The 23696-nt window shown below is 42.1% G+C and overlaps 1 protein-coding gene across 8 annotated transcripts in view; it reads right to left on the bottom strand.

The window, feature by feature from the left end:
* Nucleotides 1-22351, bottom strand: part of LOC144989059 (protein NLRC3-like) — a 121220-nt gene extending 98869 nt beyond the window's left edge. For 3 of the 8 annotated variants that reach the window (XR_013653212.1, XM_078940887.1, XM_078940925.1), the window contains exons 1-8: nucleotides 21837-22351; nucleotides 19792-19929; nucleotides 19575-19709; nucleotides 19086-19190; nucleotides 18430-18549; nucleotides 17939-17994; nucleotides 16066-17851; nucleotides 14262-14435 (exon numbers count right to left, since the gene is read on the bottom strand). Coding sequence is in view for 7 of the 8 variants with exons in the window: in XM_078940887.1 (XP_078797013.1) it covers nucleotides 14262-14435; nucleotides 16066-17851; nucleotides 17939-17994; nucleotides 18430-18549; nucleotides 19086-19190; nucleotides 19575-19709; nucleotides 19792-19877 (2462 nt within the window). In the remaining variant the exon portion in view is untranslated. Of the gene's footprint in view, nucleotides 1-1240; nucleotides 2612-2927; nucleotides 3102-14261; nucleotides 14436-16065; nucleotides 17852-17938; nucleotides 17995-18429; nucleotides 18550-19085; nucleotides 19191-19574; nucleotides 19710-19791; nucleotides 19930-21836 lie in introns of those variants that run through there. The other 5 variants (XM_078940900.1, XM_078940909.1, XM_078940890.1 and 2 more) reach the window with 5 other exon arrangements.
* Nucleotides 22352-23696: the final 1345 nt, after the last annotated feature.

The raw sequence follows: 23696 nt of genomic DNA, 5'->3' as shown, positions 1-23696 counted from the left end.
AGGCTGCACTCGGCGACCTGCTTCCTCCATTGTGAGGCCATGGTTGATGACATGGTCTATAATTGTGGCTTGAATGTCATCCAGGACAGCATGGTGTCTTCCTGCTCCTCTGCTTCTACCCCCTATTCCACCGCCACGCACCCTTACTCCTCCTCTTCCTCCTCCTCTTCCTCCTCCTCCTCCTCCTCCTCGAGCAGGCAGTTGCCCTTGTTCATTTACCTGGCCAGGTGCCTCCATGTTCAGACATTGTACTGGTCCTGCATGGTCAAGCTCTTTACATTTTTTTTTGGCAGCGCTCATGAATGTATAACTGATGATTATATTGCTTTTGTGTATTATTTCTACTTAATTGCTTGAAATAAACCATTTCAAATCAAATTCAAATCAAATCAAATCAGAATGAACAATCAGTTCAGATCAACAAGATCTATTCACTTGCAAATTCTGCTAAATGAAGGCTACCTGTACTTAATCAATTGAAAGATGTACTGAGACATTGAGACATGGATTGTCATTTTCACTTTCACGTGTTTCTTCCATCTGCCGACGGTGTCGCCGTTTCTCATTTCACCCGTTTTTGTGCGTACGCCTGGGTCAGAGCGTGAAGGACCGCACATTTTCCTATCAAGTTTGCTTTTTATAAATCTCAACTACTGCGTAGAGAGTGGCGTACGCTTTTTTTTGTGCGTACGCAACCTTTAGAAATGAGGCCCCAGGCCTTCCAAAACACTTTACTTCCTGGTTTCATTGACAGCAAATGTTCCTAAAGATCTGACCCCCTAAAAGCTCCAATAGCAGCTCAGCAGAAACTCTGATCTTTCTTGATGTGGAGGGGCGGAGCCTGAAGAGGAAGCATCTTTCTGCAGGTGGTGCTGCAGCTTTGGGCATGTTTTCCAACTCTTTAGCTTCTGCTGTTCATGGAGTCGTGTCCCTCTGTTCTTGGAAAGGAGAAACCTGCAGAGAACTTTTCCCATTTCCACTCCCTCCTTTCAGCTGCTGCCCACTGTTCCCCTCTGAATCAGGAGGGAGGGGCTCTCATCTGTTCTGCCCACCCCCATCTAGAAAGACATCAGCACCACCTGAACATTCCAAAGCTCTTTTCCAACCCATTTCTACTGAGAAGGAACCAAACACATGAAGATTAGAACAGCTGGAACAGGATGAGGGGGAAGGCTAAAGATTCAAGTCTGTTTGTGAGTCAAAGATAGAATGAAGACAGAAATCAATAGAAAACACAGAGTTGATTCAAAAGAGCATTTATTAGATCCAAACAGGCTGCAGGAATTTGACAGACAGCTTTCAGTTTGAAGCCTTTTGACACTAAGATGCAGTTCTGCAAACAGCCAGCAGGTGTCTCCCTTCTCCCTCCTGCTTCAATGCAGTTGGTGTTGTTCAGCAGCTGCATCAAAGTGATTCTCTGCATCCAGAGGCTGTCATCCTCACTAAGATCCACTCTGTTCATTCATGTCCTCTGGAGAAAACAGGCTTTATGCTCAGAGAGTTTCTACTAGTTAAGACATTCTAGAAAATGAGGAGATTCTACTGGATTTAGATGAAACTTCTTTAAAACTGCAGCTAAAAATGCTGTCAGCATGAAAAAGAACAGAGTTTTACCCACAAAACACCAAAGAAAAAGGAAGTTCAGCCAGAAAACTGTGGAAAACATCAATCAAAGCAAAACTCTGAGTCTTTCAAACTGCATGAGTCAATATTTGATCATCAACAGAACAGAGATGATAGAAAAATGATTCAACTAAGAGACTTTTGTTCACTAACTGAGATCAGACGGGATTTCTGCTCCAAAAACTGACTTCAAAGGACTTGAATCCAGACCAGTGAGTCATGTGACCACAGCGTTTGTCCGTGTCTCCACTATGAACATTCTGGTCACATGACCATGTTGGAGGTTTCTGAATGAAACTCTGTGTTTGTTTGTCAATGAGAGTTTCTGGAGAACAGAAATCAAGTGTGAAACATCTGGAACCAGAATCTAGTGATCCAGAGTTCTGGTTCTGTCCCTGTTCCAGAGACAGAACTAGGATCCAACGTCTGACCCACACATAGATCTATGTCATCCAGAAATGTTCTGTCTGATCAATGACTCCCTCAATCCTTGATTGGTCCATCCCAAACTCACATCTGTCCATCAAATGGAGATCAAAGAAGAAAGTGATGATCTAGAAAAGAATCTGTTTGTCTGCAGGTCTGTTTTTCTCCAGATCCTGGAGCTGCTGAACATCTGAATCCAACCCATGTTTCAGATCAACACTCCAAGTTAGAATGAGAAGAGGAAGTGCAGTTCTCCATCAGTCCACCGGGGGAGCTGCAGCACAATAGCTGTCCACTTGATGCTGAGAGAGACAGTGGAGCTGATCTCAGATCAGTTCCTGCTGCAGCTCTGACACTCATCTCCACTTCCTCTGATTCCTCCATCACTCTGCTCTCCACCTCCCAGGAACACCTTCCAGTCACAACATCTCTGCAGACCAGCTGCTGCTGCTGCTCCTCTCTGCTCCTCCAGGAGGAACATCAGTCCCAACAGTCATCTTCGTCCAACCAGTCTTCTTTGTCCCAACAGACACCTTCGTCCCACCAGGCTTCATCTTTCCACCTGCAGAGAGAAAGTGTAGAGCCAGAGATGAAGGAGTTTCTCCTGATCCTGGTCTGTCAGTCAGTGATGCAGCACAGCAGCAGAAAGAGCAGCAGGAGCTTCAGTCCTGTTCAGAGCAGCAGCTTCCTGTCATCTTCACCTGTTGGAGCTTCTGCTGCTCTGATTGGCTGACTGTTGTCCTGAAGCCTGTCATCATTCTCCTCAGAGCTTCACTGAGAAGCTGCAGCTTCACAGGAAACTCTGCATCTTTGCTCTCAGACTAACTTTAGGACCAAACATCTGGAAGCAGCTGGACTGACTCCAACCCTCTACTGACCTCAGAGTCTGCAGTTTGGAGTTTGGACTCTCCACCAGATCCTGGAGCTGCTGAACATCTGAATCCTGAAGATTGTTGAACATCAGGTCCAGTTCTGTCAGGTGGGACGGGTTGGACTTCAGAGCTGAGACCAGAGCAGCACAGCTGGTCTTTGACAACCTGCAGTAGATCAACCTGAATCCAGAACAAAGAGTTGAGTTTAGAGACAAAGTTCATGTTTTTCATCCTTCACTTCTTCTAAAGAGTTCAGAGCTGAAGAAGATCAGAAAGTTTAGAAAAAGTCCAAAGATGTGAAGCAACAGCAGCAGATCAGAAGAGTCCAGCAGAAGCAGAGAAGAATAACATTCAGGAACATTCAGGACAACATGCAGCTGCTTCAGGAAAGAAGTCCAGATGTGTGAAAGTCAAACATCAGCCTGTGGCTGCATCCAAACCAACTGATGTTTCTGCAGCAACAGCAGAAAAAGTCCACTTCCTCTTTCTGCTCAGCTCTTCTCCAAACAGCACTGAATCATGGGAGAATTTCAGCAGCAGGATGCTGGAAAGTCTTCCTCCCAGTTTTCAGGAGATGATCTTCCAGTCCTTCTCTGCTGCAGCCCTTCAAGCAGAGACTTTCAGCTCCAACAGATCAAAGCAGAGAGAAGAAGGAAGTGATGAGGAAGAGTCAGCAGCAAATGTTGGACATTGATCCCTGATCAAGCATGACTTCAGCTCTGAATGAAGAGTCAGAAGCTGCTGGGAGCTTTGATGTGAGCAGAGAACAAGCAGCTGCAGGAAGAAAAGAAGAAGTTCTTCTGCAGATCTTTGAGGAGAAGAAGCAGCTGCAGGAAGAAAAGAAGAAGAAATTCTGACATAGATTAGAAATGAAGTTCAAACAGACGAGGAATTGAAATGTCATTGATCATCAGGAATTATTCAGGACTACAGATTTACAATCCAATAGATTTAAAGCTTCCATTTCAAACATGTCTGATTAAATTGTATTTCTTCATCTTGAATCCTAAATTGTAAAAGTCATTTTCAAATGATCACATTGCAGAAAAACAGCTGAAAAAGTCTTTAGTTCTCCTCTGAAAGCATTTCCTGACATCTCTAAACTGTAGAGGGGCCTTAAAAACATGAGGATCCACGGGGCCCAAAATGTCTGAATGTGGCCCTGAAGAGGAGCTGCTGATGGTTCTGCTGGTAGTCTAAACCAGGGGTCACCAACATGGTGTCTGGGGGCACCAGGTGGCCCCCAAAGGCCACTTATGTGGCCCCCAACATTTTCTCTGGATCTACAGAGACTTTCCCTCTGAGAGTCGCTGCTGAAAGACATTGTTTCTGCATCTGAGACAAAGTGGAAGAAAAGTGACGTCACAAACAGACTTGGACTAAAACTAACAAAAGATCCCAGATGCTGTCAGGGAAACATGGCAGTCATGGAAAAGAGGAATTCAAATGTGTTCAATCATACATGTAGAAGTTAGAATCTGAGTAAAAATGCTGCAGATTTAGTCATTAGTTCAAAATGTGATTTAAATATATGTACGTTGATTTTTATTGATCATGACATCATTGATAATAATGGTGCAACATAATGACAATGAGACATTTTTGTATGAAATGTAGAGATGTGAGGATCATCTGATATGTAACCATGACTGAGATTAATAAAGGATGAATATTAATGTCTGGTTGGTCTGATTGGTCAAATGCATAAAGGGATTTATTTGATTCGTTAAAAGCTTCAAACTGCCATAAGATTGTTTTAACACATTTAAGGTTTACCATTTATTGTGATTTTTTTTCGCCGTCTTTTGCGATCTTTGTATTACAGAGCTGGATATTCAATAACGATACGTTTGTGGTATATTGTGCAGGAATAACATAAAGTGATTATTTCCTCATTTAACAAAACATTTTACTTTATACATTTTTCCAACTTGAAAAGTAAAATACATGAAAGAAGAAGTTATTTAAAGAAAAATAAACAGTAATGTTTTGACATATTTCTGTCATGATGTAAATATAAAACACATTAAATAAATGTTTGAGTTCATCAAATCATCCCAGAGTCTCTGCTTCAACAGTGAAAGCTGCGTCTGAATCTGACGCCAGTGTTTCCATCTCTCTGACAGTTTGAAGCCAAAGCCCCTCCCCCACCTCTCTACCTGCTTTTCCTCTGTTCACCTGTTCATATCCTCTGCAGCTGAGACCCCCCCCCTGCTCTCTACGGTCACCATAGCAACAGGTTGAGACTATAGTCGTGGCGCTCTGGCGCAGATTTTGTTAATTTTACGCGCCCCGCCCCCATGCACACAAATAGCCAGACAGACCTCTTCTCTTCAGCGAGAATAGCGACATTAATATCATCATTAATGGGAAATTGACTGACTTGGTGAGCAGTTGGCAGATTATAACCTTCATATCTTGTGGGACACAAAAAAAGTAACTTCTCCAGAACCGATAGCAGAACCGTGGAGGTCAGATCTTAACGCTACTGCAGTTTTGAAGAATGTGGACCCGGGGCTCGTTCAATACCGGGGATCGGTACCCATCCCTAGTTACAGCTGGTTCTGCTGCTCCCAAAGTTCCGATCTGATCGGAAGAAAAATGCGTCATGCAAACAGTTCAGAATAGTCTGCCCTGATCAGACTTGTTAGGATCAACATGTCTTTCCGATGGAGATAGGTGGTTCTACTGATTGTTGATCCCATCGTTGTTCATGGAAACGGTTCATTCTGATCGTGTGTCACTACTGCTCTGGTTTAACGTCACGCATAGACAGATGTTTCACTCCAGAGAAAGCTTTGGAGCTCATACAGGAGCGACCGACTGCTCCGCTCTGGCCCCGCTGGCTCCTCACCTCTCCCCTGTCTTACAGCCCTCACGAGGAAGGAGCGCTTTGTGATGAGTGTAAAGACTCATCAGTGAACAGGAGCTTCATAATATTCATAACATTAATAAAAGAACGTTTGGAAGATCATCTCGTAGATTACAGAGCTGCTGCATAAACGTATATGACAACTAAGTTTCCTCTTCCTGTATTTTTAACACTACTGTGAAAGTGAGACCATGTGAACGTTTGTTCTAATGGGAAAAGGTTTTCTGATCCCATGTACACGGTTGGATTTGAATCCGACCATTGATCCCATCAAGGTATTTGCACATGCTGGATTCAACAGAGTTGTGTCTTTAGTTGAATGAAAACGTCTGATATTCAGTCAGTGAACTTTCAATGACACTTCTTTTTGGTTCATGTCCATCAGTTGTTTGCAGCTTTTCATTGTGTTCATGAAGTGTTGATCTCTGTTCTAAATGTCCTTTGGTTGTCTTTGAGTTGAACTTTTTAGGTTTCAGCATTTTTAGTCTGCAAAAAACTTTTCTGAATCCAAAAATAAAGAGTCATTTTTTTCATTTCTAGTGGTAAATGAATCTGCAGTCATTTCTGGTTTTCAGTGACTGAATGATGCTCTGACCAAAGAACACTTTGTGTGTTTTTGTTGTTCTAGTGACATTCAAAGGAAGTGTCTGTTCTAGATTCAATAGTTAAAGATCTTTTCAAACTATTTTCTTCAAATAGATTTGATGTAGAATCCTTTGAATGGTTTTCTGAAAACTGGAAGATTCATATTATTATTATATTATTATATATAATAATAATATAATAATAATGATAATATAATAATTTTTATATATAATATTATATTATATCATATTATATTAAGATTTTTATTCTTTAGCGTCAAGTTAATGCTTGCTGTCCTGAAGCTCAGATTTCTAAATCAATATTTTCCAAAGTATCTTTGTTTTTATTTCATGTTGCTGTTTTTCAGAATGATTTATTTATTTCATGAATAGCTTTTTCAGCAGAATGAGTCTGTCTGTCAATCAGTGAAGTAGGTGGGATCTAAACGCTCATTGGCTGATCCCTGAAATCGACTCGTGTTCCTAGATACCTGCTCTGTGGTGTTCCAGTCAGAGAGATGACATATTTCTGCTGACATTAGAGGATCAAATAGAGACCAACAATCTGTCTGCTGCAGAAGATTTAATGATGAAGATTCTTGATGGAGACAGGTTCTCTGGTTTTATTTTTCCCTAATGTATTAACGCACACTGAAAAAAAGGCAAAACGTTGATTGTAGAGTTGATGCAATAGTATTATGTAACTTTGACACAATTCCTTTATGTTTTGTTTCCAACGTGACAGTATTTTGTTAAACCTACATAATTCACTGAGAAAAACACCAACATGTTTTCAATGTGTTGAGTTAACTCAAATATTTCATGTAACACCAACATTATACAATCAATCCCACAATTTTCCCGCTTTTGGACGACGTCACTTGTTGTTTGCGGAGCAAACGTTAACAATGGATGTCAACAACAGTGTTGTCAAAAGCGGAGCTCTTTTTGTAATATTACATTTATTTTCACGAAGGAGCAGCACAATTACAATCTTCTCATTTTAAGAAGGCATTGGAGTCGGGATCGTCTGTACCCACTGTAGTGGAATAGGAATGTGTATGTGTTGGGGCCGCGCGCCCGCGTGTGTGTGCGCGCGCGTGCCGCGATAGAGAATAGGGGGGGGGCAGTGTGGGCGCGCATTCATGTTGTGTGTTACGGAGGAAGGATGACGGTAATAAAAGAAGGTTTCCCCCAGAATAAATGCTATGGACTCTTTATTAACCCGTTCTGGAGAATCTAAGGATCAGAACAGGGAGGAGGAGGAGGATCGCCTCGGGTCCCCCGCGCTTCTGAGCACGGTCGGAAAGGGAAGAAAGAAAAGAAAGTTATCGCGGGAAAGGTTCAACACCACGCTCGGCCATTTATCTGGAATTTTTTTCAAAAACCGCCCAGTTGCGATAAGAGCCCTGGAGTTTGGCCTGAAAAGAGCGATCACCCCAAATATTAATACAATCGGTGACCTCCCTTCTCTTCCACTGACTGGTCTCAGCAGCATCGTCCACCATGGTTGATGTTTACGTTCTCGTTCCCGCCTACTTCAACGCAAAATGATGACGTTTGTTGCGTGTCGATGACGTACAGTTCGGAATCAAGTCGCCTGGCCAGTCAGACGGCGGTCGCAATTGAAAAGAACGGCTACAATTCGGAATCAGGCCGGCAAACCCACGGGGCCTGGGTCGCATTTGAAAAGATCCGATCTGTGTCATTCAGACTGTCATGAAAAGATCGGAATTGGGCCGCTTAGGGGCAAAAAATTCGGAATTGGGTCGTTTCAGCCTGCAGTGTGAACGTAGCCAGAGAGTCGCGCGCGCCAGCAGTTAGTCATAGCCCATATTTTGGATTTGAGCTGCGGTCTCGGCGGAAAGAATGACATATGTGAATGCGCATGCTGCTGAAGTGCACGCGCGCCTGGTCCTTTCTCTGCGATTGCAGCAGAAAGGCAGTGGATACGCAAACCGCCACCGAGCGCGCGCGTGCCAACGTTCAGGTATGGTCGTGGGCCCGTTGGGGTCTTGCGGGCGGGTCACCTCCGCTTTGGTCATGGCGGGAAACAGCTGAGGAGATCAGTAAGAACAGCAGTGGATGCTTTTACCGTCACATGCACGCGCCCGGTCTTTCTCGTGATTCTCAGCTGGAGATAAGCAGAGGGGCCGTAGACGCACGCGCGCGCATGCCAACGATGATCCCCAACCTTGGGCGCAGCGGAGCGTGTGTTTTCAGGTGGGGTCTCGGCTTGAAACGCCACGCAAGCTGCGACTGATTCTCACATCTGCTTTCTGGGGCAGACCAGCGCGACGGACCGTCCTGGCTTTTTCTTTTTTTTTAACTGGTCAGAGTGAACAGGAAAAAAAATGATTCAAATGGCTGATCAACTATTTATGATTTAACTCTGTTACTGAGGCAACCACAAACAGGCGAATTATCCAGCCAATGAGAGAAGAGCTTGCCACACATGTGACTGCCCAATAGGAAATAAACTTCTGATGAGGCGGGACATTGTGACATTTTCAAAAGGTAGTCAGTTCCACATTATTTTATTAGTTTTTTAAAGTAAAAATTACAGTTTACAAAAGTTAAACAATTAAATAATTAAACAAGATGTACGCATATTTTAGTTTTATGGCTGATGTTATTCCACTTGTTGAAGTTATGCAGGTAATGCATGCGGCAGTGTCCAAGGCCATGTTGTTGTTGTTGGTCGTGTAGCGCTGTTGAAAGTTATGGCCGCTGGATGGCGCTGTTGCCCCGGGATTTTGAGCAAAATTGTATGTTTTGTTCTTTGAGGGATACCGTAGCCCCAGGTAAAGTCCGTTCTGAGCGCCTTTTTGATTTCAGAACGTGTTACTCCTTTGAAAGGTAGGGGGAAAAAGTGGTGTGCTCAGCAATATTCTTTTTATTTTTGGGTCAAAACCTTTGAAAATGGAAAAATGTGTTTATTGCTATGTTTGGTAAAATGCTTAGTAAGAATTGGGTGAACTAAGATACATTTTAAGTTACATTTAATAATATTGTTTTTTTTTACAAATCAGGCTCTACTGTTGCTGCTCAGTTTGTTGATGTCTGTGTTTTATTAATCCAGAATGTGTTACTCCTTTGAAAGGTGGTGGCTGAGCAGTACATGGAAATTTGTGAACCTGAGTGCTTCTGGGGATAGAATAAACACCTGCCTTGTTACACCTGGCTTTCGACTCGACTGCAATCTCTGAACCAATCGTGGTCTCTGATGCTTCGACTCTCTGTGCGACACCTCCTCTCATAATAACATCACAAACACAACGCAGAGTCTCGGAGGTACCAGGAGAGGTATCAGTACAAGAGGGTTACAGTTGCAAATATTTAAAGTTATATTCCCACGGCCAAGAAAAAAATACAGCTCTAGCAGCATGAATTTAAATATTTAAATATATATAAATATATATAATATATTTATATAATATATTTAATATATATTTATATTTATATATAATATATTTAAATATATATAAAAACAAAAATATATGTCACACACCAGGTGATCTGTGCAGCGTTGAGTCCACCTGGGTGATCTCAAACACGCTTGTTGTGCATCTTGGCTGCACCTATTTTGTGATGAATTTCCATCCGTTTTCTTTACTATTTGTACTGTCATGACAGCGATGCTTTTGTCAGTTTACCTTCTTGTTGAATCTTCAAAAGTGCAGAATAAAATGTGACACTGAATTAGAAACAGCACATTGTAATTTCTGCATCTATTATTAAAGTATTTATTAGTAATACAGTGGAAATTAGTAGATTTGGTTATAATGTTGATTTACGATATGCGCCCCTAAATTTTCTGGTTGTGCCCCTAAAATTTTCAGTTAGGGGCCACAGTGCTCCTAGTGAAAAAAGTTAGTCTCGAGCCCTGTAAATGTTGGAAATTCTAATAAATTTACATTTATGGAACCGATTTGAACTCTGAAAGGCCCGTTAACTTTTGTTTAGTTAGAAAACAATCTATTACGGGTAGTTGGTTAACAGATGATTATTGACAATATTTTCTGTCTCTCTCTTTGTTCTATATTGAACTTCTACCTGAAACCTTCATCCAACCGTGCAATATGTGGTTTTTATCACATCCTAAAGTTCCCTCTGAGATCAGCTTTGGATCTATTTTCAAAGATGCAGTTTTTACTCAAAATCAAAGACTTGTGTTGTTTTCTAGGACATAGTTTCTGCAGAGCAGCAAGACTTCATAAGAAAAAAGGCGTAGGTAAAAGGAGAAATCTCGAACGGTCCCACTCCTTTTTTTTAACAACACCTGATCATCTGCATACGGTATTTCTATTACAGTTTTGTTCAAACATTCACATTACATTATGAATAGCACCTTTTATTGATCATTTCTGGCCTTTGAATAAAGAAATACAGTAAACCCTCGTTTTCAGCGGGGGTTACGTTCCAAAAAGAACCCGTGATAGGCAAAATCCGTGAAGTAGAAACCTCTACTTTTTTCTTACAATTATTATGCAATTAAATACTCTATTATACATTGAAAAGAAAGAATGAAACCATTTTACAGGCTCAAGCATTTATTTCACAAATAAAAGTACTTTAGAAACGTTTTTTCAACAAATAACTTCTCTACTGTAGTCAAATAATAATTGTAATAATTTAATGTGAACAGAAGGCTTTAAATTGTGGAGATTAGCCCCGCCCACCGCAACCCGAGTAATTGGATTTAACGGGAGAAAATTTAAAATGATTATGAAAAATTATGAAAAAAAGGCGCTGCATCCTGACTCCGCTCTGCAGTGTTTTCTTCTTTTGAAGCCCGCGGTGCAGCTGTGTTTGTTCGGGAGAAGAACATAGTGAAAGGCAGTTGATGTCGCTCTTTTTCTATGGGTTTTAGAGAAACTCGAAATTGCAAGATGATTTGCACGTATCTGTTGTAAATTTGGCAAGCTGTTTTACGAACGTGAACATATTAAACTGCAACGTTATTGACGCACAGGTAGAGAAGAGGCGGAGGGACTTTTGAACCAATCAGAATGCAGAACACAATGCACCATGCAAATCCGTGAAGTAGCGAAACCGTGAAAAGTAAACCGCGTTATAGTGAGGGATCACTGTACTCAAATGCTATTTTAATCTGAAAATCTTTTTCATATCAGAAAAATGCTACAAGAGCATGTTGAAAACACCAAAAACACCATTTTTATTAGAGGGGGTCCCACTCAGATAAAGAATAGTTTAAGCTTAACCTTTTTTTAGCATTTCATTTTTTAAATAGTGGCTTACTGGGCCAGGTGAAAAGGTAAAGTTTAAAAAGGCTCTCATCTGTGTTGTACAAACTGTACCGGGAGGGCCAAAGTCTCTCTGCTCAACTCCAGTCCAACACATCCACTTCAATTTCAATTCAATTTTATTTGTATAGCCCAAAATCACAACAACAGTCGTCTCGATGGGCTTCGAAGTAAAACATGAAATCAAAAGGATCACGAATACAAAGAGTTCAATAGAAAAATACTAAAATGAACTAACAAACTGACTAAGCTATACTGGCATCCCTGCCCTTAGACCCCCCTTCTAAACCCTGTGGTTTTTATCACATCCTAAAGTTCCCTCTGAGATCAGCTTTGGATCTATTTTCAAAGATGCAGTTTTTGTAGACAACTAGATCCACAAACGTTTTTGTTTTCCTGGTCTGAGCTGGAGTCAGGCTCAGAATTGTACCGCTGGATCGCTCCAATATTGCTGACCGTTTTTGTTGGATTGTTAATGTTAATTTAGGTTTGTGGGGCTCTGTAAGCTAGTGGGAGAGAGTGTAAACAAATGGATGATGGGAAATATGTGAAAGCATACTTTTACGCCAACAACACTAGAGGTGAATTTCTAATGAATTCCTGCCCCTCTGCAGAAACTATGTCCTATAGAACAGAACAGATCTTTAGATTTTGGCCTAAAACAGCATAATCATGAATAAAAAAATCACTGGGAACATTTTGAGATGATTGGAGTGGGACTTTTGGTTTGAACCTGGACTGTCTGACTTTAACCCCTAACCCTTAGGAACTGGGTTGTCATAAGATGAATACTCATTTTTTGTTTTTCCTTTTTCATTTTTTAGGATGACACGGATGCTGCCAGGGAGAATGATAAAACGATCTATGAACGAGGATTATGCTGCGTTAGTCTAAGGACAAAATGTAAAAAAGTAAATAATTATGTTACCATGAAAGGCACAATTTTTGGTATTTAATTTTTCTGTAAAGTAACTGCTACATTTTGTATTTTACAGAATGAAGACACCAGAAATGCTACAACTGTGGGGCGTTTTAACATCCAGAATATGGAATGTTGGAATACTTGGATGTTGGAATTTGTTTTGAAGGCCAGATTGTCATTAGACTTGGACAGTGTTGGACAACGTCGCCTTGGTGTTTGGAATGTTTTTTGGTCTATTCTCTCAAATTGAGCTACTCACAAGGTCAGCGATGCACTTACATTTATTTTTATTGAAATCAAGCTGCACCCAGAAAGGCTCAAAGCCTCTCAACAAAAAATGTTCATGTGATCGTTTTAAAGACGGTGGAAAGGAGGACTCACCTCCATCCAACAGCCACAACCCCAAAAACCAGCAAAGGGGAGACAATGAATTTTTAAAATGGACTAATTTGACAAACTGTATACATGATAATGTTTAAGTTTTACACGCCTTAAATAAATGTGCAATGTAATAGTGTGTCCTTTGCATTTTTGAATTATTTATTTTGGCTGCTTAATGTAAAAAAGTGTTTATCAAATTTGTAAGTTCAACAATGAAAGCATTGAAATTACAGTCATGTTGGTGCAAAACATTTGAAAAGGTTTATTAGAAATTGTGCTGCCAAAAAAAAAGAATTCTACTAAAAAAAAAAAAGTCAGTCTAACTTAAATGATTTGTGTTGAGACAACACAAAGAAAAAATGCAAATTGAACCCAAAAAAATTGTGTGGAACGAGTTTCCACTATTTAATTGTGTAGCTCTAACTGAAATGATTGGTGTTAGGACAACACAACAAACTAATGCAAATTCTACTCAAAAGAATTGTGTAGGAACGGGTTTCCACTATTTAACTGTGTTGGTTCTACAAATCCTTTTTTATCTAAATGTAAATGTCAAATCTAAATGTGAACCATAAATGTTTCATTTCAACAATAAAGTCCAGTTTCTGACTCCCAGACTCTGGTTCCCATGGAAACTGATCCACACAGAGGAACTCCCTCAGAAGGAGTCTAGTTAACCATTGGAGAGAACAGAAGACTGAGAGATTCTGACACTCTGGACCACTGATCTCTGACAGAAGGGTTGCTGTGGGGCAGCGTGCTGACGCTAAACTATTTAATCCTTTATCAAATATTGTTAATCTTATAACTTCAACCTGGTAGACTCTGGTCCTTGAAAATATTGTCTGACATTAAACTGATATGCAGCTACAGATCTGCCTCTGCAGGTTTACTCAATTCTTTCATTTCTGCACCAGAACTCTCCTTTCTCTGATTTTCTTCTCTAGTCTGACTGACACTTGTGTGTGTGTTTGTGCACGTGCACGCTCACATGCTCTGCTGTGTCTGATTTGAACTTTGACCTCGGTCAGCTTTCAGGCAGCTTTGATTTCTGTTTCAGTTCTTGTTTGTTTTCTGACTCTTTAAACTCAGAAATCTGTCAAATGTTTCAACAGCTGAACCTTCTGTTGCCATGGAAACATCTTTGTTCTACAGATAATCTAAGCAGCTGTTTTCTTCCACTGCAGACTCTTCAAAGAATCAAAGATGTTCAATTTGTGGAAAATCCAGAAAATCTTTGAATCCAAACCTTTCAGCTTCAGTGAAGAACTACAAATGTAGAAATGAACCAACCAGCAGCTTCAATGTTCTGACCTCAGAGTCTGCAGTCTGCAGTTTGGACTCTCCAGTCCAGAACACAGAACCTTCATGGATGAATCCTCCAGGCTGTTGAAGCTCAGGTCCAGTTCTGTCAGGTGGGACGGGTTGGACTTCAGAGCTGAGGCCACAATTTCCCAGTCAGTCTCTGAGAGATGACATTCTGGAAGTCTGTGAAGAGACAGAAAGACAGAAACAGGTGATCTATGATGAATTCAGGCTGTGATGAAGTTCCAGTTGGACATTTGTCTCTTCATCAGAGCTTCATCTTCATCATGAACCAGTCCTCCTCATCAGTCTCTCTCAGATCTTTCTTTCATCTGCAGCTGGAGGAGAGAAGGTGGAGCTCCATGGAGCTTCATGCTGCCCTCAGTCTGTCAGTGATCTGAGGTCTGAACCCCAAAGTTACCAGTAGAACATCTGGATCACACAGACTGACAGCTGTCACTCTGACCATGAAGACGATGATGGTTGAATGTTTTTAAATGTTGGTTCTAATCCAGTTTTCTGAGAGTTTTCTGTTTCCATTTCCAAACTGATATTTTCATGTTTTCAGCTCTGAAGCTGTAAACAACAACAGTTCATCTTCCTGTTCTGTTGCAGAACTTTGATCCAGTTTTCTCCTCAGGTCCACGTCTCCCATCATGAACAGAACCACAGCAGCACCAACCTTCAGGCAGAACTTTCCAGAAGCTCTTCTTGGTAGAAAGAGGCTAAAGTGACAGTTAGCTGTGATGCTAAGCTTCATTGTTCAGAGTCAGAGTCCTCCTTGACTATGAAGAAGACGTCCGTTCAAACATGTCAGGTACCGTATTTTCACGACTATAAGGTTCACTTAAAAGTCTTTTATTTTCTCCAAACTGTAGGGGGCGCCCTATGAGGCGGTGCGCCTAATGTGTAGTTGTGGGACTTCAGCAGAGGAGTAGAAGAAGACGGCCTGAGAACCAACTCAGTTTGTCTCCCACTGCTTTTTTCCACTATGAGTGTGTATGTGTCTGTGCTGAAATGTGTGTGTACTGAATGTAAATCTGCATACTTTGACAATACGCTTTGTTATTCATTTGCATGTTTGGAAATGAAAATTACATCTATAAATGTACATATACACTTGGGTAGGGCACTGGACTTTGATGGTGGGAGTACTGGGTTTAGTTGGGAAAGTAAAGATTTAAGGGAAAGGAGGTGAGAGTTTATAAGATTTTTCTTCTTCTCACTCCCTTTTAGACTTGTGTTTATATAATTTTTTCTTGTTATGTTTTATATAATTTACTTGCCTTTTTTTGTTGTTGTTGTTTTTATAAGTTTTGTCTTATTTTGTTATTTTACACTTTTTTCACTAGTCCAAAATAAAAAAGACTACTACTACTACTGAGTGCCGCTCACCCCTGTTTGCAAAAGGAGGAGCAGACACTCAGCCAAGTGAGTGTGTGAGCGCACATTCAGTTTGTGTTACTCAGAGAACAGTGAGTCTCTGAGGGTCCACACGGGAAAGTGAAACCCCAAAGGAAGATCTGCCTTCAGCCCTGGAGAGGATCTTCCCCAAGGTCAGAAACGTGATGGCAGGAAAGGTTCATCACGAGCATGCATGTTTCACCGATATGTTCAGAAGGTTCTGGATTGGATTTCATTTGGACAAATATGATCCTTCTTTGATCTTTAGCTAAAAGATCATATGAGTGTTAAAAACAAACTGATTTTCTTCTTTCATGTTTATATTTCTAATCTTTTTCAAACCTTTCATTCTTTGTAAATCAATCTGAACTCTGATCTGATTTATCATCACAATCACTTCTGGACTCACCTGAACTTTCTGCAGTTCCTCACAGCTGGGATCAGTCTCCGTCTACCCTCATCTGATGTCTTGTACTGTTCCAGGTCCAGCTCATCCAGAACCTCCTCTGACATCTGCAGAGTGTAGGCCAGAGCTGAGCAGTGGATCTGTGAGAGTTCCTTCTCTGATTTGTTCTCTGACTTCAGGAACTCTTGGATCTCCTGATGAACTGAGAGGTCCTTCATCTCCATCAGACAGTGATAGATGTTGATGCTCCTGTCAGGAGAGACTCCTCCACTGTTGATCTTCTTCAGGTTGTTGATGGCTCTCTGGATGGTTTCTGGATTCTTCTCTGTCTGACCCAGCAGGCCTCCTAAGAGTCTCTGGTTGGACTCCACAGAGAGACCATGAAGGAAGCGAACCAGCAGGTCCAGGTGTCCAGTTTGACTCTGCAGGGATTTCTCCATGACTCTACTCAGAAACTCATCCAGGGATGGGTTCTCCATGTTGTTCTCCAGGAAGTCCTCAATGACCTTCCATTTGGAGTAACAGTGGAACATGTAGACTGCAGCCAGAAACTCCTGAACGCTCAGATGAACAAAGCTGTAGACCGCTTTCTGGAAGATCTCACACTCTCTTCTGAAGATCTCAGTACAAACTCCAGAGTACACTGAGGCCTCTGTGACATCCAGACCACACTGCTGCAGGTCTTCTTGGTAGAACATGATGTTTCCTTTCTCCAGATGTTCAAATGCCAGCCTCCCCAGCTTCAGAAGAACTTCCCTGTCAGTCTCTGTCAGCTCTGGTGGACTTGTCTGCTGTTCCTGCTGGTACTTGTTCTTCTTCCTCTTTGTCTGGACCATCAGGAAGTGGGAGTACATGTCAGTCAGGGTGGTGGGCAGCTCTCCTCTCTGCTCTGTGGTCAGCAGGTTCTCCAGAACCACAGCAGTGATCCAGCAGAAGACTGGAACTTCACACATGATGTAGAGGGACATGGAGCCCTTGATGTGGGAGATGATTCTGCTGGACAGCTCTCCATCTGGGAACCTCCTCCTGAAGTACTCCTCCTTCTGAGCATCATTGAAGCCTCGGACTTCTGTCAGTCTGTCCACACATGAAGGAGGGATCTGATTGGCTGCTGCAGGTCTGGAAGTGATCCAGACCAGAGCTGAGGGCAGCAGACGTCCCTGGATGAGGTTAGTGAGCAGCACGTTGACTGAGGACTTGTGTGTGACATCAGACACCAGCGGACTGTTGTTGAAGTCCAGAGAAAGTCTGCTTTCATCCAGACCATCAAAGATGAACAGAAGTTTGCAGACAGACAGCTGTTCTGCTGGGATCTTCTGGAGTGTTGGATGGAACAGCTGGATCAGAGTGAGAAGACTGTGCTGCTCATCTCTGATCAAGTTCATCTCCCTGAAGGACAGAGGAACCACAGCACTGATGTCTTGGTTCTCCAAGCCCTCGGCCCAGTCCAGAGTGAACTTCTGCACTGAGAAGCTTTTTCCAGCTCCAGCAACTCCGCTGGTCAGAACCACTCTGATGGATCTGTGTTGGTCAGGGAGGACTTTGAAGATGTCTGGGTTCTTGATTGCAGTGTCATGGAGCTGGTTGGTCTTGGTGGTGGTCTCCAGCTGCATCACCTCATGTTGGGTGTGAGCCTCTGGTCTCAGTCCCTCTGTGATGTAGAGCTCAGTGTAGACCCTGTTGAGGAGCGTTTCTCTTCCTGCTTCTTCAGTTCCTTCAGCCACATGTTGACTTCTGCTCCTCAGACTGATCTGATGTCCTCCAAACATCTCCTGCAGACCAACATCTGCTGACAGAGCAGAGAAGAAAGCTCCTTCATGAGTGTTCCACATGTTTCCAGAAGAATCTATCAGCAGATGATCAGGCTCTGACTCACCAGCTCTGGCTCTTTCTGCAGACTGGGGTCCGCTCCTCTTCTTCTCTCTGTGGACACTAAGGAGAAACGTTAGTGAACAACAATCAAAGCAGTCAGTGGGAAGTTCCAGACTGACTCTGATCATGGAGCAGATCCTCTCTGATCTTCAGACTCAGATATTGGGATCCAGACTGTGCTGAATGTGAGCAAATGTGTTTCCAGGTGAAACCAGAGCAGATCTAGTCCATCTGAAGGTCTAAATGATGCCTTAGCTGTGTTTGGAGCTCATGTCTGGACTGAGCTCAGAGAAAAGTTCAGCTGTTTGCTTCATCCTCACAGACTGAGCTTTGTGTCCTCCAGAGTTGTCCAACTCTTTTCTTTCCTCTCAGACCTAAAACGCTCACAGCAGATGGTTGACCTTCCTGGATGGATCAGCTGATGTTCTTGATGAGAACATTGTTGTTCCTGCTGAGAGCTGAACTCTGCTTTGTTCACTAGAAACTGCTTCTTACTGTGAGTCTGAAGGTCCTGGTTCAGTTCTGAAGTATGGAGGAAGACCTTTGGACCGGTCACTCTTCATGGATCCACAGCTGGAGGCTGCAGACTGGACTCTCTGTGTGACCTGTTGACCTCTGCAAACACCAAACCATCAGAGTGTTGGAGGATCTGCTTCTTCACGAACAGCTGATGGACTTTGACATGAACACAGACTGAGCTGTTTAGTCTGGAATAACATGACATGTTTGGATCAACAGTTTCCAGCTTTCAGCATTTTCTGTCAGTCAATCCAGACTTTTTTCTAGAAAAGCTGATTCCAATTCTCCATGTAGAAATGGAGAAATTCTGAGAGCAGAAAGTCCAACTAGAACAATGTGATGTTTGGAAAGCATGAAAATCTGAATCCTAGGAGTCTGCAGTGATTCTTCTCATTAGACTGGAGCTGCTGTCAGTCAGAGTCAGCAGTCAACATGTTTTCTTCTCCAACATCTCTGATGTCTCTCAGAGACTCTCAGAAGACTCAACTGAAAAGATCTCATCACACACATGATGCTCCAAGTGAGTCTGATCAGAGAGATCCAGAACTGAACCAGACCTCAAGTCCTTCATCTGAAAACTGTTGATCATCTGAACTAGAATCCAGCCTCCAAAAACTCTGACAAACACTCACTGCTCCACTGCTGGATGGATGTCCTTGAAGTCTGGAGGTAAACCCTTTGACCAGTCACTCCTGAAGGATCCACAGCTGGATCCAGGTCCAGGTCCATGTTGGTTCCTGTGAAGAATGAAGGTTGCTGGTTTGAGTGCTGAGCTCTGACATGCTTTAACTCTGACCAACACTTACTGTTCCTCTTCTGAAGTGATGTCTTTTAAGTCAGGAATAGAAGCTGATGACTTTTTAGTCTTTAAGATTTTTTTTACTGGGGAAAAAAACCTCCAATGTATTTTCGTTTTCGTGATGGCGTTGCAGGAGCAGCAGCTAATTACACAGCTCTCTCTTCTCTTTTTTGTTTTATTTTCTTTTCTAATGTTTTTTGGCCCGCTTTACGGCTTTTCTTTTATGTGGTCAATGCCTTTTGCAAGTCTGCACATAAGAAGACCAATTTTATTAATTTGCATTCTGTTTTTCATTGTTTTTAATTTAATGACAAACACTCACTGTTCCACTCCTGGATGGATGGCTTTGAAGTTAGGAATTAAGCCTTTTGATCTGTCACTCCTGAAGGACCCACAACTGGATTCAGATCCAGATCCAGGTCCAGATCCACATCCAGATCCAGGTCCAGGTTTGTTCCTGTGGAGAATGAAGGTTGCTGGTGTGAGTCCTGAGCTCTGACATGGAGAAGATCATGGACAGTTGGAGATGTTCATCTCACCTCTGAGCTTTGCTCTGGTTGTCATGGTTACCATCTCTGCTTCTAGAGGGAGGGGCTCCCTCCTGTGGTTCCTCCCACTGATCCATGCTGCTGGATTCACTGGATCCACATCAGCTCACACACACCTTCCACCTTCACCTGCAGAGGAAACATGTCTTCTTAAACTCTGACAGACATCCTGATTGTTACCAGATGTGGTTCTGAGTTCTGTACTCTGGTACCAAAACTTTTTTTTGTTTGTGTCAACAAAGCTGATGAATTGACTAATCTGGCTGTGTGGAATGTTGTTAGAATTTGTAATCCTGGTAATAAATGTGTTGGAATTTTTTTTTCAAAATCATTTTTATTGGATTTTAGCACAGCAATGTAGTGATATGAAACATTGTATGCATTTTTTTTCCATTAACAGCAACACTGCATCACTGGTTCTTAAAAAAAAGGGTTCACAAATATGGTGTTCCCAAAGTAACTGTTCAGAAATGACCAATTAATGGTGTATACTTATATAGCACTTTTCTACATTCCCTAAAGGCCCAAGGCGCTTTCCAGTCACAGTCCCATTCACCCATTCACACACTGATGCTGCTGAACACTGGCACCAACCTCCCACCAGATGCAAGGTGGGGTTCAGTGTCTTTCCCAGGGACACTTCGACACATGGGCGTGCAAAGTGGAAATTGAACCTGCAATCTTACGATCATGGGTCGACCGCCCTACCGCTGCACCACGGCCGCCCACAACAAGAGACATGTAAAGCAATAGAACGTACAAAAAACAAAAAAAAAATGGTCGGCTCATAGAACATATCCTCAATCAGAAGATTGTCAATTTCATGGTCAGGTGGTCTGGATGGAAACTGATGAGTTTTTTCTTTGACAAAACTTGGGATTAGCAAAGAGCGGGAAAAGGGGTTCTTGAGACTGATTTTGGATGAAAGTTGTTCAAAGGAGGCAAATGTGCCCTCAATAATGTCTGAATTGATACCAAATTTTCAAAGTGACTTTGACAACAGTGTTATTGTGATTTTCAGTGCTCGGAAATTGCTTTGGAGCATAAATTATTGACGTTAACGAGGACAAAACAAGAAGAGGCCTCCAGGCTCAACCATGCTGGGACATTCTTCCAGCCTGTAGCCAATACCTAATAACACCACAGCTGCATGTCCAGTAGTAAAACAAAGTTTGGTTAGGTAATCCCTCCTGCACACTTGGGTCGTTTAAGGTATGCTTTACAAATTCTGGGAGCCTTTTTATTATTACAAATGAATCTAGACAAAGTATCAATTATTTTTGTGTAAAATGGACAAATAGAAGATAGAAAACACAAAAGGACGTTGTCAAATGTGTGTGTGTGGGGGGGGGGGGGGGGGGGGGGGGGGGCTGGTAGGGTTCCTTGCCCGGTGAGTAAGTTAGTGTAGAACCACCACTGCTGGCAGCTTTAGCCTGAATGTTTCCACCTCTGTTTCTATCACTGCTAGAACCTTCCTGCTGTCTCTCAGCCATTACAGGAACTTTTCTTCATTCCTTCTACATCTCTGGCATTTCTGTTTTGAGCCCTCCATTGTTTTTCTTTGGCCTCCCCGTCTTTAGAGCGCTCTCATCAGATGACAAGATTCAACTAAAATGAAGCAATGACGTCTTGTACACTCTCTGTTCAAGACCCGAGTGAGGAAGAAGCGGCTGCGGTGGGGGCGCCCAATAAAGTTATGATGTGATTCTGTTACTGATCTTATCATATATATGTATATGTGTGCACAAACAGCTGTGAAATTATAAAAAATGAACCATAGTTAACTTTCGCAACTTCGGTTTGGCCGGCGCCCCCTACACGCCTGTGGTGGATTTAAAAAAACACATGAAAAGCCTGAAAGAACATCACAGATCAGAGTTTTTCTGAACCGTCTCAGCACGAATACATGATGGAAACTTTCATAGCGGCCATGTTTCCAGGAAGCCCTGTTGTGTTTGTCTGCTGCTCTTTTCCTCACAGATCAACACAACAGCTTCATGATGAGAACAGAAAACAACTTTAACACAAAGACTCACCAAAGAAGAAGAAAATGGAGGAAACTCCAACGTCTGTGTCTGCTGGACAAACTGCTGACTCACTTTGAGAGCAGAACTCCTCCCTGTGTGTGTGTGTGTGTGTGTGTGTGTGTGTGTGTGTGTGTGTGGGTGTGTGTGTGTGTGTGTGTGTGTGTGTTTGTTTGTGTGTGTCCATGAATAGCTGCGTCTCTCCTCCTCTGCAGTTACAAGAAATCACGTGACTGCAGCTGCAGCAGTCAAAACGCTGCTGGGTCCTAAAGAGTAAGAGATTCAGCTCTGAGGGGCTGAAATATTCAGAGCCCCCCAGGTGCCAGTGGTTAAAAAAATCTGATAAACGATGTGCACGGACTGATCTGTGCCCGTGAATTAAACGATTGTGTTCCTACTGATGCAGACGCACTAACCCCACTTGGACAAACTATGTAGCATGGAGATCTGCTCAGACTCTACATATTTTCATCTCACGTTTCCTTTTGTAATATAAAGTTCTTTTCCTTCATGAGTTGTGTCTCACATTATTCTTCAAACCACATGTGTCAAACTGAAGGCCCGCAGAATAGATGTTTTTCATTTCTTAGAATAATAAAATTTCTTCGTAACTAGGGGGAATCAGACTTGAAACATTGGATTGGGTAACTATACATTAGGACTTAAACCCTGTCTATATAACCTAACCTGACACAATCAAATGTAAAAGGATTTATGCTAGAGTAACAAGCAAAACATGTTTTCTATGCAACTGGAATTGTCACTTTAAAAAGATAGAATAAATAAATAATGAGTTATTTAACATTAAGGATAGTTACATTTATTTTTCAGTCAGCACTTTGAGTTCTTCTCAACTTTGGACTCCCAAAGCAAAGGTTCTGGGATGTTTGCTTCAGCTCTGTGCTTCTGTTCTCTGGTTGCAGAGACTTGGAGCTCTCTCTCTCTCTCTCTCTCTCTCTCTCTCCATGCAGATCAGCAACTTCTTTGGAGGCAGAGGCAGCTATGTGGGAAGTCTCTGCAGGTCCAGAATCTTCTGATGGATCAGCAGCTGCTGCAGGTTCCTCTGGGTGGAAACACATTTCTGCCTTTAGGAACATCTGTTTGTCTTTGTTTGGATGGAAAACGGAGGAAAAAAACTTCTTTGGAGAGAAATCTGCTTTGTTTCTTGTTGCTATGAGGTTGTTGAACAAATGTGGTCACTTTCACAGCTTCACTTCAAATGACTTCCAATAGACAGAAATTATACATTTTCAGTTTATTAAAATAAGTTTGTGAAACATTTTTGATGTTTTTTCTGTAATTCTAGGTCTGATGTCTTCATCCATGATGGCTAAAAGAACAAAAACCAAACCAAATCAGTCAGGTCTGTAGTTTGAATTTGGATTAGAAATGAGAAGGGCGACACCTTCTGGCTGGATCCAGAACTGCACCTTCTGCTCAGAAAAGTGTTGAAAAACCTCAATTGTGTCTGTAAAATGTCTGCAGCTTTTTTGTCTGCAGACATGAATAAAGTCTGGATTTGATCCTGAATGAATCTTCATATTTCTTTGTCCTTCAGTCTTTCTTTCAGTCTCAAACACACTGGTTCATTTGATCCTAATGAGAACATGTGTGAGGCTCCAACATGGCTGCCTTCACTGCAGCTTCCTCTTCACAGCATGTGTTTGTGGATCAACACACAAACAACAACAGCTGCAGGTGAGGAAGTGTTGCTGTTGTTGCCTTTGCCTGCTTCCAGCCTACAGGCACAGTTTTCTGCTCCATATGAGCTGGAAAAGAAAATGAATGACACCAATTTTAGGATCCCAACTCCTGACAAAGAGAAGAAATGTGGAGTTTGTCACGTCAACATGCTCCAGCCTTCTTTCTCCA

This window comes from Oryzias latipes, chromosome 2, assembly GCF_053564925.1.
Source record: "Oryzias latipes strain Hd-rR chromosome 2, Olatipes_Hd-rR_3.1".
Taxonomy (NCBI): domain Eukaryota; kingdom Metazoa; phylum Chordata; class Actinopteri; order Beloniformes; family Adrianichthyidae; genus Oryzias; species Oryzias latipes.
This window is presented reverse-complemented; position numbering and strand designations above follow the sequence as displayed.